We start from the raw sequence: 18,425 nt of genomic DNA, 5'->3' as shown, positions 1-18,425 counted from the left end.
CCTCCACTGCATCCTGACAGCCGGGGTGCTCTAACGGCAGCTGCCTCGTGTTAAAGATAGCCATGCTTGTGACCTGTGGTCCGGGCCCCTCGGACGCTCGGGCCCCTTACATGTGTACCAGCTGTACCCCCCTGATGGCGGCCCTGTCCCTGCACCACCTTATTATGCTGCCTTCCCACTACAGGAGTTTAACCTGGGTAAGTTCCACTGGTATTGGCACTTGTTGGGTGAATACCGCCACTAACCCACCCTCCTCCACATGGCAGTGTTTGAGCAAATAGCTGCTCTGGCCTGAGCACTGTCACATATGGAAGGCCACATGCTCCCCTATACCCATTAGCCATGAACTATTACAGCAACAAATTGAGGTCTCCAACCAAGTGGAGAAGGGAGCAAAGGAGTGAGTGGATCAGTGAATATACTTTGCTGGAGGGGGGTGCTAGGAGACATTAAGGGAGATTTACTAAAACTGGTGCACACAGAATCTGGTGCAGTTGGGTTAGGTTTTATTGTCAAAGCTTAATCGAACAAGCTAAAGTTAGAAGCTGATTGGCTACTATGCACAGCTGCACTAGATTCCATGTGAACCAGTTTTAGTAACTCTCCACAACTGTCACTTTTCAGCAATGTGACAGTGTCTCTTTAAGGAAAAGCTTTAATGAGAGAGACATAGAAGCTGCCATTTCTATTACTTATTCTGTAAATGCTAGTTTCCTTGCTGTCATGTTTACTCATTGCGTTATCATTTTGTGTTGTTTACCAGTGGTGGCCACACACCGCCACCCTCACCCCCTACCCCCTGTCGGTCACCAGCCCCGCACTTACCCCATCTAGGTTGCGGGCAGCACTTCCTCCAGGTGGCGGGCAGCGACTTCACCCTGCGTCTTCTCCTTCACAGCGTTTTCTGCTGCATCTCCTCCCTCCTCCTCCTCGGTGACCAATAGAATCGCTTCTCCTCCCGGCCAATCGGGTGACGGGTCCTGATTGGCCGGGAGGAGAATCAGGAAGACAATAGCGAATATTAGTTTGCTCTTGTCACACAACTGGGTGGGCTCAGGACTGCGCCCCCGAGCCCATCATTTTTTCAAGCCTCAGGCTCTAATCATGTGCGTCTAAAAAATAAAATAAAAAATAAAAAACGAAAAAAAAAACCCCATTGGAATCCATGCGTCGAGCACCCTGCATGTAGATAAGGGGCCGGGTGCATGGATTGGAGGGGCGTGCCCCTGCGCCACAATATGGACAGGCCGCCACTGTTGTTTACCTAAAACAAGCATGCAAATAAGGTCTGATTTTTCTGACATATTCCAGGTTCGTGACTCAAATCTTACTGGACCCAGTTGGTCAGTGAACTAGCTATAGAACTAGAATCTTCAAAAGGTAGTTGGCAATGGCAGCCCTCATTTGTCTATATAAATAAACGTAGTTGGCAATGGCAGCCCTCATTTGTCTATATAAATAAACAAGTGCCACGCTAGTGCATAACCAAATTAGGCCCCGCCCCATGACGTCACACCGCAGAAGTCCTTAACAACCAATAACGTCACTGGCCCCATAGGGAATACCCAGCTGTGTAAGCAAAGGGGCAGGATAGTTTAAATAAAACAGCATGAATTCCCCTCCAAATTTTATACTAGACCCAGAATGTGCAGATATTACAAAGATGTAATGCAAATTTTTTATTATTTTGTCCTGGCCTACACTTTATTCCTTTTGTGTTTCTCTAGCTTAAAAGTATGTGGGGTATCTGACAATGTCTGCAAACCATTGGCCAAAGCACTTGGATGCATCAAGAGCGTGGAAGAAATCATGTAAGTTTGTTATGTAAGAAGTTTCTATGGAATGATGTTTTGATTAGGTGAATATTATATGCATGTATCTTATTTAGTTTGATAATTATAAAGTGGAATAAAATGTCCTCATTTATTGGCAAAAACATGCAGATACATGTCCTTATCGGATTATCTTTTTCTTTGTGAATGAACAGGCAGTGCTGTAGGGCCGTTTCATACATGGCAATGGTGCTGATAGCATAGATTGATCATTCATAATAGTGAAAAATCACTCAGCACTGCAGAGCTGTGTATGTTTACAAGCAGCCACAGATAGACACACAGCCGCAGAACTGAGGGATCTTTAATTAATAAGGCCCCTTTCACACGGGCGTCTCCATTTTACGGGATCCACTTGCTCAGCGGGGGATCGTACCGCTGATCCCTGCTAAGCAGGCGGATGACAAGTCCGTCTCCGCTTACTGAGCAGAGCGGAGACAGACCCAGTCACACTCTCCTCTATGGGGAGATCGGATGTCATATCCAATCCGAGCCACCAGTGGCGGCCCGTCCATTAGGCGTGCCGCCCCCTCTATCCACGGCTGCCACCCCCTATTTATGCGTCTGGCCCCTTTCAGGATGCAGGTTTTTTTTAAAGCTCCTGATTAGAGCCAGAGGCTCTAATAGGCTTCAAAATAGGGTGAGCTCCGGGCGCAGAGCATTGCTCTACGAGCCCACCCAGGTGTTACAACAGCGAATGAATATTCGCTATTGAAACACTAATCCTCAATCTGGCCAATCAGAGTCTGGGACCTGTTTCCCGATTGGCCGAAAGGAGAAGAGTCCCGATTGGTCGCCGAGGAGGGAGGAAACGGAAGCCGCCGGCGTGATGCCCGTGGAGAGCAGGGGAAGGTGCCGCCGCCGAGCAGGGGGAGCCACTGGTGAAACCCCACCATACTGTTTGCCGTTCCCCCAAAAAAAATGTACCACCGCCCGTCACTGCGATCCACCAGACAGATAGACAGATGGAAAATAGGACCACCATCAGTCTGAATTTTATGGACGGGATCGGATCGGATAACGGCGGACATCCGCCACCCCATAGGGGTGAATGGAGGGTCAGATCGAAAAACTGACAGGCGAACCTGATCGGACAGCCCATGTGAAAGGTTCCTTAATGATTTATTTGCAGCTAATTGTAAACAATAACAGCCCTGGCATGTAGATCACACAGCCCCGCAGCACTGAATGATATTTTACTATTATGAGTGAACAAGTAGCACTGTCTGGGCTGGCAGTGCCCTGTATGTTTACTAATAATCAGTACCTTTAACACACAGCCCTGTATTGCTGCTTGTTAATTTATAATAGTAAAATAGCACTCTTATACACACGGTCGGATTTTCCGACAGAAAATGTGTGATAGGACCTTGTTGTCGGAAATTCCGACCGTGTGTGGGCTCCATCACACATTTTCCATCGGATTTTCCAACACACAAAGTTTGAGAGCAGGCTATAAAATTTTCCGACAACAAAATCCGTTGTCGGAATTTCCGATTGTGTGTACACAAATCCGACACACAAAGTGCCACGCATGCTCAGAATAAATAAAGAGATAAAAGCTATTGGCTACTGCCCTGTTTATAGTCCCGACATACGTAATTTACGTCACCGCGTTCAGAACGATCGGATTTTCCGACAACTTTGTGTGACCGTGTGTATGCAAGACAAGTTTGAGCCAACATCCGTCGGAAAAAATCCTAGGATTTTGTTGTCGGAATGTCCGATCAATGTCCGACCGTGTGTACGGGGCATTAGAAAGGGGACAGGGTCTCAGTGCTGACTGCATCTTCCCCAACAGACACACCCATAAATTAGGCTTCAGATTGGGGTGTAGCTACAGTCAGTAATAACTGAAATAAAGAGGTGCTTTAAACCTGTAATGAGGCCACCAATCAGAATGGGGCCATTTGCTACAGTATATGCACTTGGTTCTCTGAATGATTAAATACAACTTTAAAAAAATTGTTGAGGATTCTTCTTTATATTCTTCTAAATTGGAACCCTTCCTCTCTCAATAGAAAAAATGTTTTTTTAAATGTTATTTTTGTTTTAATTACCTGTTCTGCCAAATTCACTCCTCACAAATTAGACTCTGACCTAGGCCAAAGTCATGTTTCTATTGACTGCAGCCTCTTGGGATACCTACATCATACATACCAGGAGGTCATGAGTATTCTTCTGCACATGCGCCATGGTGATTCATTGGGGTGCTTGCTGTCTCTTGCTGGCACCTGCAGCTGGCACACTGAACATGCTGCAGTGCATGCACCTCACCAGAAGGCTGGCTGCAAGAACCCGGAAGAGACAGCCGACCTCCTTATGATGTCACAAGAGTAGATGGCAGCGTGGGAATTGGATCAGTACAGAACACCTCTGGATCACTGGGCATGTGGGTATAAGTTTTGTTTGGGGTGAGGGTGTGGGGTTGAGTGAATTTCCCCTTTTAAAGAGGTGTTCTGGCCCCCCCACGAAAAATTAAAAGTCACCAGCTACAAATACTCTAGCTGCTGACTTTTAATATTAGGACACTTACCTGTCCAGGGAGCCCGCGATGTCGGCACCCCATCCAATTTCTGGATCGGCTGTCCGGTGCTGCTGCCGCCATTCCTGGTAAGGGAACCCGGCAGTGCAGCCTTTCGGCTTGACAGCTGGTTCCTTACTGCGCATGTTATGAAGCACACTGCGCTTTCTAATTGAAGGAGGAGGGTGGCCGAACTATTGAGGGACAGCGCCGCTGTGCCATCTCCAAAAGTGGAAGTCAAAAACAGTTTCCAGTTTCCCCCCTGAATGTTACCAAATGTGGCACTGGAGGAGGGGAGGAAGCAAATAAGCAGAAATTCCACTTTTGAGTGGGACTCTGCTTAAAGTGTCAGTCTGTAGGGCTTATACATATATATATAGTACTTCTTAAATTACTAATAATGTAAATATATATATTTGTTTAGATTGTCGTGGAACAGTATTAGTGATGAAGGCTCCTGTGCGCTTGCTAATGTATTTAAACAAATGGGAAACCTGAAGATATTGGAGTAAGTGTCACATTTATAAGTTTATGTCTTTTTTGTTGTACTTGTGACTAGATTAGATTTGCTAGATTTGGCCTACTACATGCTCAAAAGGTATGTAGGCATCCCTTCAAATTATTGAGTTTGAGTGTTTCCAGTGAAGGATACTGTTAATGCTACAGCATAGAAGCCATAGTTTCCATAAACTGCATTGATTGATGATGGCCAAAAACCCTAAAACAGCTGTATGCAGTTTGAAAAAATAGCTCTATAATACCCTGTTTACCCGAAAATAAGACCTAGCGTGATTGTCGGTGATGGCTGCAATATAAGACCTACCCCCCAAATAAGCCCTAGTTAAAGTCCTTGTAGGTCTTATTTTCAGGGTAGGGCTTATTTTCGGGGAAACAGGGTAGGGCTTATTTGGGGGGTAGGGCTTATATTGCAGCCATCAATGACAATCACGCTAGGTCTTGTTTTGGGGGACACAGGGTATTAGGCTTTATTTGCAATATATACCAGTGTTTAGGGATGTGCATTTAACCATTGCAGCGTAAATTAATAATTTGCATGGCTCTGCCTCCTTTCCTACAATGAAGAATAATCCTCTTGTTTTTGGGATATGTGATGGAATGAGGCATGATGCCTGTAGCGTGTTACAGCAAAAGATACATTTGTGTACTTCTAACCTTGCGCACACAGTTTTAGGGGAGAACCTTTTGCGTTCTAGCAAGACTGTATGCCTGGTCACACAGCCAGGTCCATAGAGATGTAGTCTGATGGGTTTGGTGTGGAGGACCTTGAGTGGCCTGCACAGAGCCCTGACCTCAACCGTACTGAACATTTTTTCTATGAACTGGAACACCATTTGTGAGCCAGATCTCCTCATACAGCATTAGTGCCTTGCCTCAAAAATGCTTTTGTGGCTACATGGGCACAGATTCCCACAGATATACAGTACGTAAAGGGGTTGTAAAGGCAGAATGTTTTTTATCTTAATGCATTCTATGCATTAGGGTAAAAAAGCCTTCTGTGTGCAGCAGCCCCCCTCATACTTACCTTTGCCCCATCTAGATCCAGCATGTTGCAGGATTGTCTTGGCTGCCCGGGACTCCCCTCCTCATTGGCTAAGACAGCAGTGCGGTGCCATTGGCTCCCAATGCTGTAAATCAAAGTCAGACAGCAAATAAGGAGAGAAAGGGGGCAGCGCCGGGCCGTGGCTCCGTATCTCAATGGACACAGGAAGCTGTGGCCCAGCTCGGGTGCCCCCATAGAAAGCTGCTTGCTGTGGGGGCACTCAACAGGAGGGAGCAGCCACCAGAGTCAGCGTGGGACCCAAGAAGAGTAGGATCGGGGTTACTCTGGGCAAATCCACTGCACAGAGCAGGTAAGTCTGACACGTTTGTTATTATTAACTAAAAAAAACCCAAAACTTTACAATCACATTAACCACTTCCCGACCGGCACACGCCGATGTACGTTGGCAGAATGGCACGGACAGGCAAATGGGTGTACAGGTACATCCCTTTAAATTTGCTGCCGTGCCATCGCGTGCGTGCCGCCGGCGGCACGCACGCGTGCCGGCCGGGACCTCCATGAGTCGGATCGCGGGTCGCGCAGACTCGATCGCCGTGGGGATACCCACGATCGTCTCACGGGGAGGAAGAACGGGGGGATGCTAATGTAAACAAGCATCTCCCTGTTCTGCGTAGTGACAGTGTCACTGGATCTCTGCACTGTGTGATTGGAGCAGAGATCAGTGACGTGTCACACACAGCCACCCCCCCCCCCATAGTTAGAAACACGCCCCCAGGACACACTTAACCCCTACACTGCCACCTAGTGGTTAACCCCTTCACTGCCAGTGTCATTTACACAGGAATCAGTGCATTTGTATAGCACTGATTGCTGTATAAATGACAATGGTCCCAAAAATGTGTCAAAATTGTCCGATGTGTCGCAGTCACAATAAAAATCGCTGATCACCGCCATTAATAGTAAAAAAAAAAAACTATTAATAAAAACGCCATAAAACTGTCCCCTATTTTATAAACGCTAGAACTTTTGCACAAACCAATCAATAATCACTTATTGCGATTTTTTTTTTTCCAAAAATATGTAGAAGAATATGTATCGGCCTAAACTGAGGAAAAAAAATGTTTTTTTATACATTTTTGGGGAATATTTATTATAGCAAAATGTAAAAAATAATGCATTTTTTTCAAAATTGTCGCTCTATTTTTGTTTATAGCGCAAAAAATAAAAACCGCAGAGGCGATCAAATACCACCAAAAGAAAGCTCTATTTGTGGGAAAAAAAGGACGTCAATTTTGTTTGGGAGCCAGGTCGCACGACCGCGCAATTGTCAGTTAAACACACGCAGTGCCGAATCGCAAAAAGTGCTCTGGTCTTTGGCCAGCAAAATGGTCCGGGTCTTAAGTGGTTAACAATTCTATGAAAAGCCTTTCCAGAAGGTTGAGGGGAAGAGGCAACTTTATATTAATGCCCATGGTTTTGGAATGGGATGTCTAACAACCTCATGCAAATGTATTGGTCATTTGTCCACAACACTTTGGCCTTATAGTGTAAGATGCTTTAAACATACCATAATGTGTATATAAAACAAGGTGTTATAATAAACTGATTTATTTTGAATTATGGTATTCATTGTTTTTTAAATCTTGTCGTAATGCTATCCTAAGTTGCAGTCATGTAAAGAGTATGTATTGTGATTTGTATATATTTTCTTTGTTTTTATACGGTTAGGACTAAAAAATATTTTAAAAAATTGTTTTATTTTGTTTGGTAAATAAGAAATATTGCATATTCTGTATATATTTAAGATTTTTCACAGGGACCTATCAGGTAAAACTCTTCGTTCATTATCACATTATCATTCTCTCTCCTAACTTTCTGTTGTAAAAAAAAGTCAGCTGTTTACAGAACTCAATAGCCAGGGCTGCTGTTAGAAATCATGAGGCCCTGTGCAGCCTACCTTACAGCGCAAGTAACAGATGGCTTCCGCCGCTCAAACAGCTGGTTCACACTGTATGGGCCAGAGAACCAGTGTGAATTAGCCCTTGATTTTTTTTAAATAATTTTTTACAATTTTTATAATTTTTTTTTTTTTTTTTACAATTTAAAAAACAATTTCTTTTACAATTTTTAAAAAGTATGTTTTACACTTTTCTTTTTAAATATTTTTTTTACAACTTTTTTTACAACACTGTTGGGTGAGGGGGCTATGGTGAGATATCAGGGATCACCTTCTTCCTCAGAGCCTCTGAGGAAGAAGGTGATCCTTCGAAACGCGTCAACCGGCAGTGGCCTTTGTAATTTCCTCTGTGACCATTTGGAGTGCATTTGGTTCTGACTTTTTGTTGCTACCTGTGGAAACTGTTTACATTGCGAGCCATTCAACTACGTTTGTGAGTAGTTTTCTTTTATATTTATTTTCAATAAAATCCATCCAAAGGATAATGCACTAGGCTGGTGCGCCCTTTCTTTCTTTTTCTCGTTTATTGTTAGGATACCCCTATCCTTGAGGGCAGCAAGGCCAGTGACATGCACCATCATGATATACAGACTGTCTAGTAGTCCACTCGTGCGCAGGAGGGTTTGTTTCCGGTTATCTAAAATACCAGTCACCACCATGTGCCCTGTTCTCACTACAATGCAGCCCATAGGCGCTAAAATGCAGGCATGCTGTAATATATCACAGCGCACTGGATGGCACCACTGTGAACCTTTATTTCTTTTTCTGGTGACTGGTATTTATACCAATGCAGAAAAACCCCAGTCACCACACTAATGTGAGTGAGCCCTACTTGTTTTTAGCGTTTGATATTGCTACAAAGAAACAGTTTGCCATCAGTGCTCATGGATCATTTTTTTTTTACATATTTGAACTCTTATCTTTGAGTGAGCACTGGGATGTATGCTGTCAGTAGATATAATCCCGTAAGGAGGTTTCTTGACTGCAGCGCTATCCACCTACAGCTTCCCAGTGGTCTGGCTCTTCATTCCCCCTGCCTCCTATGTTAAGGTTAGGCTCCTGCAGGGGGTGGCATCGGATCCGTCTAACGCCCAGGGGGGGGGTCATTGATCCGCCGTCCGCCTCCAGCGTGGGGGGGAGGGTGCTTGCGGCAATCGCTGCCTTCCCGTTAGTTTGCCGCCACTGCTTGGAACCTTACTTTTTCATTGGCTCCATGCCTAAAATGCACACCAGAGCTACATTATCCTCTCAGCACAGTGTTATCAAAGTTGCTGTTGGGATCTTTAGCCATGTAAAACTTTCTAGGGTCAATATGGTCAATAGCCACTTAACCTACCAGTAAGTCTTTGGAGTATGGGAGTAAACCTACGTGTGTATATAGGGGGAACATGCAAAATGCATGCAGACAGTGTCCTGGTCAGAATTCAAACCAAAGATCCAATACTACAAGTCATAAACTGCCATAGTTGCTGCCTACACTGTGCAAAGGAAGCCTAGTCAGTGCCTAAACTGTTGCATTTGAAACTCCCATAATGAAGAGGGTGTTAAGTGTATGTACTGGATGGCAGGGATATACAGTGAACCTACAGACTAAGATTAGGGCAGCTTTTTCACATGTGCTTTGCTATTTGACATCAGATCAGACAGATGACCAAATGCAGGAAATTTGCAGAGTAATGCCCCGCGTGTAGGCAGGAGGTGTACGAAAACGTTCTGGACAGCCGCACACCGGGAGAAATTTCAAGTGTCTTTATTGAAGATGCTGGATTATGAAATACACAGGACACCACAGCGAAAAAGTACAGGACAACAACTGACGCGTTTCACACTTATACTAAGTGCTTACTCATAGCTGCCCCACATGTAACATGTAGCTCCCCTGCCCAGCTTTGCTATCCTTTACATCCACTTGGTGCACTCCAAAATAGTTAACAATGCCTAGCAAGGAAGACCCCAGGGTGTTTTTTCAATGCTTCCTATATGGTGATAGCCACACCCCTGTCATGCTGTCCGTTTTCTCCCATAATCATTGGTGTAGAAAGAGAAAAATTTAAGGGGCAAAAGAGTGTAGGAAATGTGTTGGGGAATATAGATTTGCTTTGTCCAAAAGGCTTTGTCAATAGATAATAAGTCATCATATGATGTCACTCTCCTAAAACAGCAACACATTCATGAAATTTAAATGAGAAGAAAATGCTTTATAGAAACCACAGCAAAATGTGTTGTGAAAGTGAGAGCTGAACAAGCTATATATCTGAAATATCTTATTCATCTTCTTTTTTTTTTTTAAGTCTTGAACAAAACAAGATCAAGGATAAAGGTGTAGAAGCAATGGCTCAGGCTTTAAGCATCTGTCCCTACATAAAGGTTATACGGTAAGTAGACTAATTCTGAAGACAGGTGATATATGCAGGTTCTGGAAAGATAGTTATGATTCAAAGCTGAACTATGGCAGATTTAAAAAAAATAATGCAATGCCATATTCATTAATAAATCATTACATTTATTTTTTAAATGCAATTAATGTTCAATAATTTTAGCTGGTATCTGTCTGGTCACCTGAGGCCAGGTGACGGATGCACACCGCTGGGGTTAGGAGTGCACCCCTAAGGTTGTGGACCCTTCGGCTGATTGCTGCGAATGGAGCTCTGGGTGGTTCAGGAAAGCAGCTCCACCTGAACACTGACACAGACCAAGCAGGAAGCTAGAGCGCAAGATTCCCCAGGGCATGGAGTCTAAGAGCTAGCAGGTATTCACCAGAGCCTCTAGTGGTGAGGATGGATTTGGCTGCAGCTGACTCCAGGTCACCGCCCCCGGGGTCTCTCAGCTCATGCTCCCGGACTGACTCTGGTGGACAGAGTGGAAGCAGCAGTCCAGGGTTAAGCACAGGATAGTCAGGAGAACAAGCCAAGGTCAGGGAAACTAGCAAACAGGGATGGTCAAGAAGGCACGCCAAGGTCAGGGTTACTAGCAGACAGGAATGGGCAAGGCTGGCTTGCAGTGCTCAAAGTTAAAAAGTGTTTTCTGTTAGAGGCTGTGGTGGAGCCATGCTGAGAGAAGATTACTTAAACATGCAGGTGTGAGAGCACGCTCCCTAAGCTGATACGCAGACCAGAGAAGTAAGCAAACAGACAGGGCATGAAACATTACTGCAGATTTATGACAGTATCAGTCTCTTGGAATCCTAGCACTTAGCAGCAGATTTGGGAACCAGGCAAGGGTTGCTGATTGCAAGTGTGTTAACAAGGAAGAGTGAGCAGAAGGATGACCTCATCAGTTTGATTCTCTTTTTACTATCTAATCAGCAGACCGTGGGTGAAGAGAGGAAACCACTGTCCTTAACTGTAAGGCCGGTGTTCTGCCGAAAACTCAGATTCGCCAAAATCTCCAACCTCGTCACTTCTGGTGACTCTCCAGCAGCAATAACTGGACATTTCGACGAGTTGGTTGTTTTCACAGAACACCGGCAGCGTATACACTACAGTACTTGATATCATGAGTGGACATTGTTAGTCCGCCCACTACTAACCAACAACATGGCCACATCCAAGGCTGCGACAACTTTTTTCCTCCTTACACTGTAAACTTGATAAAAACTGAAGGAAGAGCCGGCACTGCTGGAAATAACATCTGTGATCTTTATTGTATCATGACAAGTATAAAAAGGACAATCAGAAGCGTTTCGGCACAAGCCTTGTTCACAGCTGTGAACAAGGCTTGTGCCGAAACGCGTCTGCTTGTCCTTTTTTATACTTGTCATGATAAAATAAAGATCACAGATGTTATATCTAGTAGTGCCGGCTCTTCCTTCAGTTTTTCTCAAGTTTGTCTATTTGGCTGTAAGAAGGACATCCTGAGCCCTGGAGCACCTGGATTCTGGGTGTGCCAAGGTTACCAGTTATAAAAAGTAAATATATTCCTGCGCTATTATGTGAATACAAATACTAAAACTGTTGCAAACACCGAATGTGGGTCAATCCATACCCATACACAAGAATATAAAAAGAGATAGCTGGTGCTGCGCTGTTAAAAATTAAATAACTAAAGTTTCATAGAATATTAAAAACACTGCAGTACTGCTAAAGGTATATGTGCAAAAGTGCTAAAGGTATATGTGCAAAGTCAATGACAATCACAAGGATGAATACTGACACATACGGTGATATAAAAACTCTTCCAATAATGCAGTGACTAGTTTGAAAGTGCAAAGTGACAGTAAACAATATGTTGCAAAGTACTAGAATAAATAATAATAGTAATAGTCCTCTTCCATGAATAGTGCATGAATTCCATGAAGTGCAAATAGATTGTGCAAAAATTAATACGTTTCTTCCCCTGTGCAAAAAACACAAGGTGCAAAGTGCAGGAATAAGGATTTCCTCTTCGTGCAATGACACACTAATAGCAATGGCCTCTTACCTTGCGGTTATGAGGCAACCGCATGTGTGTAAAAAAATGGGGATCTGTGTTTACTTTGCTGGCTTCTTCATACCATACTCCTAGGCCAGTAGCGTAAGGCCTCGTACACACGAGCGGACTTTTCAACGGATTAGGTCCGACAGTCTTTCCGACGGACTTTGCAGCGTAAGTCCGCCGGACTTTCAAACGAACGGACTTGGACGCACACGATCACACCAAAGTCCGACGGATTTGTATGTGATGACGTACGACCGGACTAAAATAAGGAAGTTGATAGCCAGTAGCCAATAGCTGCCCTAGCGTCGGTTTTAGTCCATCGGACTAGCATACAGACGAGCGGATTTTTCGACCGGACTCGAGTCTGTCGGAAAGATTTGAAACATGTTTTATTTCTAGGTCCATCTGACTTTTGGGAAAAAAAAGTCCGCTGGAGCCCACACACGATCGAATTGTCCAATGGAGTCCGGTCCGCCGGACCAAGTCTGCCGGAAAGTCCGCTCGTGTGTACACGGCATTAGTCTGTTATTGTAAGTGGTCTTTTTCTCCCAATAGATGTGTATGCATAGGAAAGAAGAAAGGGGAGGATTCCGGATAGTGTAGTATATCAACCAAATAACTTTTACTTGTTAAAACAATGGTGAACGTACTCACATTTCGTTACTAGTATGTAAACAAAACTGCACGAGCAGCGTGCTCGTATGCGAACATCAGTTCCGGTGCCTGTCCGTCCCTATGCGTGTCGTCACGGTCCCTGATGAAGTCACGTGACCGTGATGACACACGTAGGGACGGACAGGCACCAGAACTGACGTTCGCATATGAGTTGTTTTAACAAATAAAAGTTATTTGGTTGATATACTACACTATCCGGAATCCTCCCCTTTCTTCTTTCCTATACTGCATACACATGTATTGGGAGAAAAAGACCACTTACAATAACAGACTTACGCTACTGGCCTAGGAGTATGGTATGAAGAAGCCAGCAAAGTGAACACAGATCCCCATTTTTTTACACAGATACGGTTGCGGTAAGAGGCAATTGCTATTAGTGTATCTTTGGACGAAGAGGAAATCCTTATTCCTGCACTTTGCACCTTGTGGTTTTTGCACAGAAGAAGAAACGTATACATTTTTGCACAATCTATTTGCACTTTGCACTTGCTCCATTCATGGAAGAGGACTATTATTATTATTATTTATTCTAGTACTTTGCAACATATTGTTTACTGTCACTTTGCACTTTCAAACTAGTCACTGCATTATTGGAAGAGTTTTTATATCACCGTATGTGTCAGTATTCATCCTTGAGGTTACCAGTTACCTGTTATCCAGATATCGTAGTTCAGATTGGTGTCATTTTTGTGTTGCTACCCCCTTACCTTCCTGCTGAACCGGCTGAGATTCGAACCATGTATGGCCGGCCTAAGTGGTGGCCATAACTGGCTTTGCTGTGTGGTAAGGATGTGTAAAACTGGATGGATAGAAATACAAATCTTTTGGTATCTAAAATATGTCCCTTATATGTATTTAATTTGTATATGTAGTTGTTATCTTACTGAATACCATTGAAATGATATATTTTGGGCCATTGTCAATGCTTCAACCTTGCACAACACTTATGTTAACTATTATATCATTATTTTACTTATTTTCCAGATTATGGGGCAATCCAGTCTCCAGATTGACAAAAGAGAAGCTGCAGAAACAAGATCCCAGATTAAACTTCTCTTTCTGAGTACTATATATAAAGACTTTTCTTCAGTCTACAGTTCTGATGAAAAACAAAGCAATAAACTACATTTTCGTATTCTCTTTTGAGCCCTGATTGACACCCCGGCAACTCTAACATTTGCCAGAGGGGGACTGCAAGACTACTTTTTTGTAACACCAGCTCAGTACCTTGCTTTAGAATGCCTTTTGCACTTTATTGCCTATGTGGCTATTTTTTTTAACATTATACTGTTATTCTTGGTTGTGTGTGTCAAAAATTGCACTAACATTGTGTATTTATGTATTTGAGGAAACACTGGCAGCTATTTTGTGACCATGAATATACACTGGTCATATACAATTGTTCTTTGCTATGTTTGTGGTTTTGTCTGAAGTGTTAAACTGCGCCTATTAAGAATGGTACCTTTTCTGTTGATACCCTTGGCATCTTGTTGATGGTTTGGCCACAAAGTGTTGTCATCACCACATACATGCATTAGGGGTCTTTGTATGGCACAACCGTGTATGGGGATACTACAAATGGCAACTGTCCTTAGTGCCTGACATGGCAAGTAAATGCCTGATATATGAAACCACCAGTTCCGAGTTGTCTGAATGCAGGCAAGTAAGGTTGCACACTGCCCCTGATTTGACAAAAAGCCTGCTGTTATCTCTTCTTTCACTGTACTTGTCACCTGCTGTCACGTACCTGGTGATGAAGCCAGATGTGTAGAGGTAGGCGTTCTCTTACACCTCCTGCTCAGTATCCCTGGTGAAGTAGCAGGAGGCACGAGAGCCCAGTGTGGTATGAGTCCCTGACAGTTCTGTGATAACAGATGCAGGAGAGTTGTCCATGTGCACCAGGATGCAGGCTCAGCTGTGGATGCAGGACTGCAGGAACAGCAGGCTGGCAGGTCACTGGCAGTAGGACAACAGGCTTTTGTCAGGTTGCAGATGGCTGAGTACAGATGATAGTCACTGTCAGGAGCGAATAGCCGGGTCAGGCAAGCCAGGTCACAAACTAGCAGGCAGATCAGGAAGAAGGAAGGTCAGAGTTCAGGCAAAAGTCAGCAACGGTCAGGCAGGTAGGCAGAGGGAGCAAGCAGAGACATGGCCCAAAGACAAGCCAGGGGTCGGTAGAGGTGGAGTTCAAGTGTGGTCAGAGCAGATCGGGTCCGCAACAGGGAATCAGATAAGGTAGCAGGTATGCAAGAACGTTATAGACCATAAGGCAAAGTCCTGGAGTCTAGGTGCTGTCTAAGTATCCTTTTTGGCGCCAGTCTAACGGTGGGTGAGTGTGCGTGACGGCATGCGCAGGCATGCGCACATGAATGTGCACGGTTAATGGGCATTCTGCATTTGTGCAAAACTATACGCCTGGGCACATTTTGTCTTCTCTGACACCTGCATTGCTAAGAGGCTGTAAATTGAAAAGTTGCTTTCTCATTAAGACTAGAAAACATATGGCTTATGGAATAAATAAATCAATATATTCTCAATACATCAAGAAAGACTTGTACAACATGGAAGACCAAAGGCTCATATATACGTTGGTCTAGACTAGCACTTGAGAACACAGATGGTAGTTTTTGATCTAGGCCATCTGCCCTTCTATCAAGAATGCCTTTAATAAACTCTATTCTTCCCCAAAGCTTCACTTCCCTAGGCCTGAGATTTTATGGACTTTACCCACGTTTAAGCCTAATTTCTGGGGTATCTCGTTTGCAAATCCAGTGACATCAATCAAAAAACATTTGTTCTTTCTAAGACCTACCCAACTAAGGATTTGTGCACACAGATATTTACTTTGTCACATCGTATAAATAATAGGGCGGCAGTCAGTCTTGAGAACATTAATTGTAGATGCAGTGACAGATATATACTTGAAAAAAAAAATGTGAACACTTATCTCAGTCGGGAGGGGCAGTGCCTGTGGCTAAAAAATGCTCGGAAAGTATTTTCTCTGAAAAATGCTATGAAATATTAATTGAAAGGTCAAGGAGAACCAACACGTGTTGGGGATCTATGTTTCCTTCATCAGGACTAATGATGGACATATTTAGTATTATTTGAGTGTAAATTTTATTTGCAAAGATAACAATTTTTAGAATAAAAATGTAAGACCCAATAACATTGTAGATCCCTGTGTTTGACTGCTGTTGGGTTTGTTGGAAAACAGAGAAGGGTTGAAGAAACATGCTGCATGTTGCTCTGTCTCTAAAGCTGCCCATACAGGTTACGGTACGGCTATACAATCTTTTTTAGATCTGCCAACAACTTTGTAATGGTAACACCTGCTTGACTGAGTAAAAATTGAATGCTTCCTTTAGGAAGGCTCTCAGATTCAAAGCTGTTTGCAAATCTACTTGTGTGTACAGCCCCTGGTCTGGGTATGGCTTAATGGATTTATTTAGGAAAGAATTTGGGCTACGCTTGCATCAGTTTTATCTAAATGAGCATCACATGATTACATGTGAAAGCACTGTAGCATAAAAGTGATCCCCCACAAAAGAAAATGATCTTGTTTATTCTTAATGAACCACCAAAGAAAAAAAAGGCACCTTTAAACTAATCACAGAAGCACAGATGTCATTTCTGAAATGCATTTGGGAAATCAAAGCTTTTTCTACTGTGTATTGCATAGCAATGTAAAATAAACTGTTAAAAACAGTTGTAAATTTTTTCTGTACATATTTTTTAGAACTTTCAGATGTTCTCTGTGATGTGCAAATTGCATTTTAAGAGTAATAGGATTTATTTTTGTATTCAACGAATTGTACTGAACAATGAATGTGTGCATGGTCTACTGATATTGCTCCTTGTAAAAAAAAATAATAATAATAAAAAAAATGAATATGAAAAACATAAAAAGTGATGTTGGCCATTTTGTTATGTTATATAGCCCTGAGACAGCTTCATTTTCCAAATGTGTGTATAAAGGATTCTCAGTTTAACCACTTCAATTCAAGGCACTTTCACCCCTTTTCTGTCCAAGCAATTTTCAGCTTTCAGAGCTGTCGCACTTTAAATGACATCTGCACAGTCATGAAACACTGTACCCATAGATAGAGCTTTCTTTTGGTGGTATTTAATCACCACTGGGTTTTTTATTTTTTGCTATACAAATTAAAAAAAAATTGGGGGAAAAAAACGTTTTTCTTCCTTTCTGTACAATTTTGCAAATAAGTAATTTTTCTTCTTCACAGAAGTGCACTGATGAGGCTGCACTGATGGGCACTAATGAGGCTGCACTGAAGGGCACTGATTGGCACTGATGAGGCTGCACTAATGGGCACTGATAGGTGGCACTGATGGGCACTGATATGCTGCACTGATATGTTGCACTGATGGACACTGATATGTTGCACTGATGGGCACTGATATGCTGCACTAATGGACACTGATATGTTGCACTGTCTGATATGCTGCACTGATGAACACTGAAGGGGCTGCACTGATAAGCAGTACCCTGATTATCAGTGTAAATGCTCCCTGTAACTGGAAAGCTCGTTATCGGCTTTCCTTTCCTCAGACATTGACAGTGCTGAGGAAAGGAAATGCCGATAACCAGTGTTTGCGTACACGTGGTCAGCTGTGACTGGACACAGCTGCTTACATGGTAAAGAGCCTACATCATCGACTCTTTACCCCGATTGCTGCACTTCGTTTAAAAAGTGTGTTCGAGCAACATGTCCGCCTGTGTTCCCCAGTTATTTATTCAGTTTTTCCTGGTGCTTCCCTGTATGTTCTCTGTGCTCTTTGTATCCCAACGTTCCCAGTGTCTTTGGTTTCCACTCTTGTGTACTGCTTCCTGTGACCCCATGTCTATGTTCCTCATGTTCCCTCATCTGTTTCTAAACCCAATGGTTCCATGCATTCCTGCCAGCCTCTTGTTTCTTTTTACCATCTGCACTTCAGTTAGTTCCTGCATGTCTGTCATTACCAGAGGGATCAATTACTACTGTCCTGGAAAGTGCCATTTTTTAAGAGCACATATTACCAAAGGCAGTGTGAAATTTTCATTCTTGCCAGTTTGAAAATTACTTGCTAAGTTGGGAGCCATGTATTAGGCCAGTGCAGGAGACAGTGGAGTGTGTATTTGGCCAATGGGATAGATGCCTCCTGTTGGGGCTTAGTTGTGAAGGTAACCTTGGGCCCTGGCGTTTTACTGCTATGTTAAAGTGGCCAACTTGACCTTCGGCCTGTTAAGTTGCCAAATACCATGGTGGTAAGATTTTGTTTTCCTCGTGTATGAAGTTGAGCTTACCGCAACCATGGACTTTAGCAGGTTCTGATATCCCTACCATACTGTATGTGATGTACTTTGTTTTTCTTTTTGTAAGTTTATGCAAAAGTATGGCTTAGCGTTACCCCAATGTTAGCTTCTAATGTGGGTTATGTCTTTCCCTTGTAAAACACGTTTCAATGAAAATTATTGGGAACGAAAATGAATTGCTAAGC

At 43.3% G+C, this 18,425-nt stretch overlaps 1 protein-coding gene across 3 annotated transcripts in view; it reads left to right on the top strand.

Annotated features, from left to right (window-relative positions):
• The window catches only part of NLRC5 (NLR family CARD domain containing 5), a 264,118-nt gene extending 247,100 nt beyond the window's left edge, over positions 1-17,018 (top strand). For all 3 annotated transcript variants that reach the window (XM_073605527.1, XM_073605525.1, XM_073605526.1), the window contains exons 44-47: positions 1,728-1,811; positions 4,781-4,864; positions 10,127-10,210; positions 13,911-17,018. In XM_073605527.1, the coding sequence (XP_073461628.1) occupies positions 1,728-1,811; positions 4,781-4,864; positions 10,127-10,210; positions 13,911-13,989 (331 nt within the window). In that variant the 3' untranslated portion in view covers positions 13,990-17,018. The remainder of the gene's footprint in view (positions 1-1,727; positions 1,812-4,780; positions 4,865-10,126; positions 10,211-13,910) is intronic.
• Positions 17,019-18,425: the final 1,407 nt, after the last annotated feature.

The sequence above is a fragment of the Aquarana catesbeiana genome, linkage group LG11 (assembly GCF_042186555.1).
Source record: "Aquarana catesbeiana isolate 2022-GZ linkage group LG11, ASM4218655v1, whole genome shotgun sequence".
NCBI classification, from domain to species: Eukaryota; Metazoa; Chordata; class Amphibia; order Anura; family Ranidae; genus Aquarana; species Aquarana catesbeiana.
The sequence above is the reverse complement of the archived record's forward strand: the minus strand, read 5'-3'. Positions and strand labels throughout refer to the sequence as shown.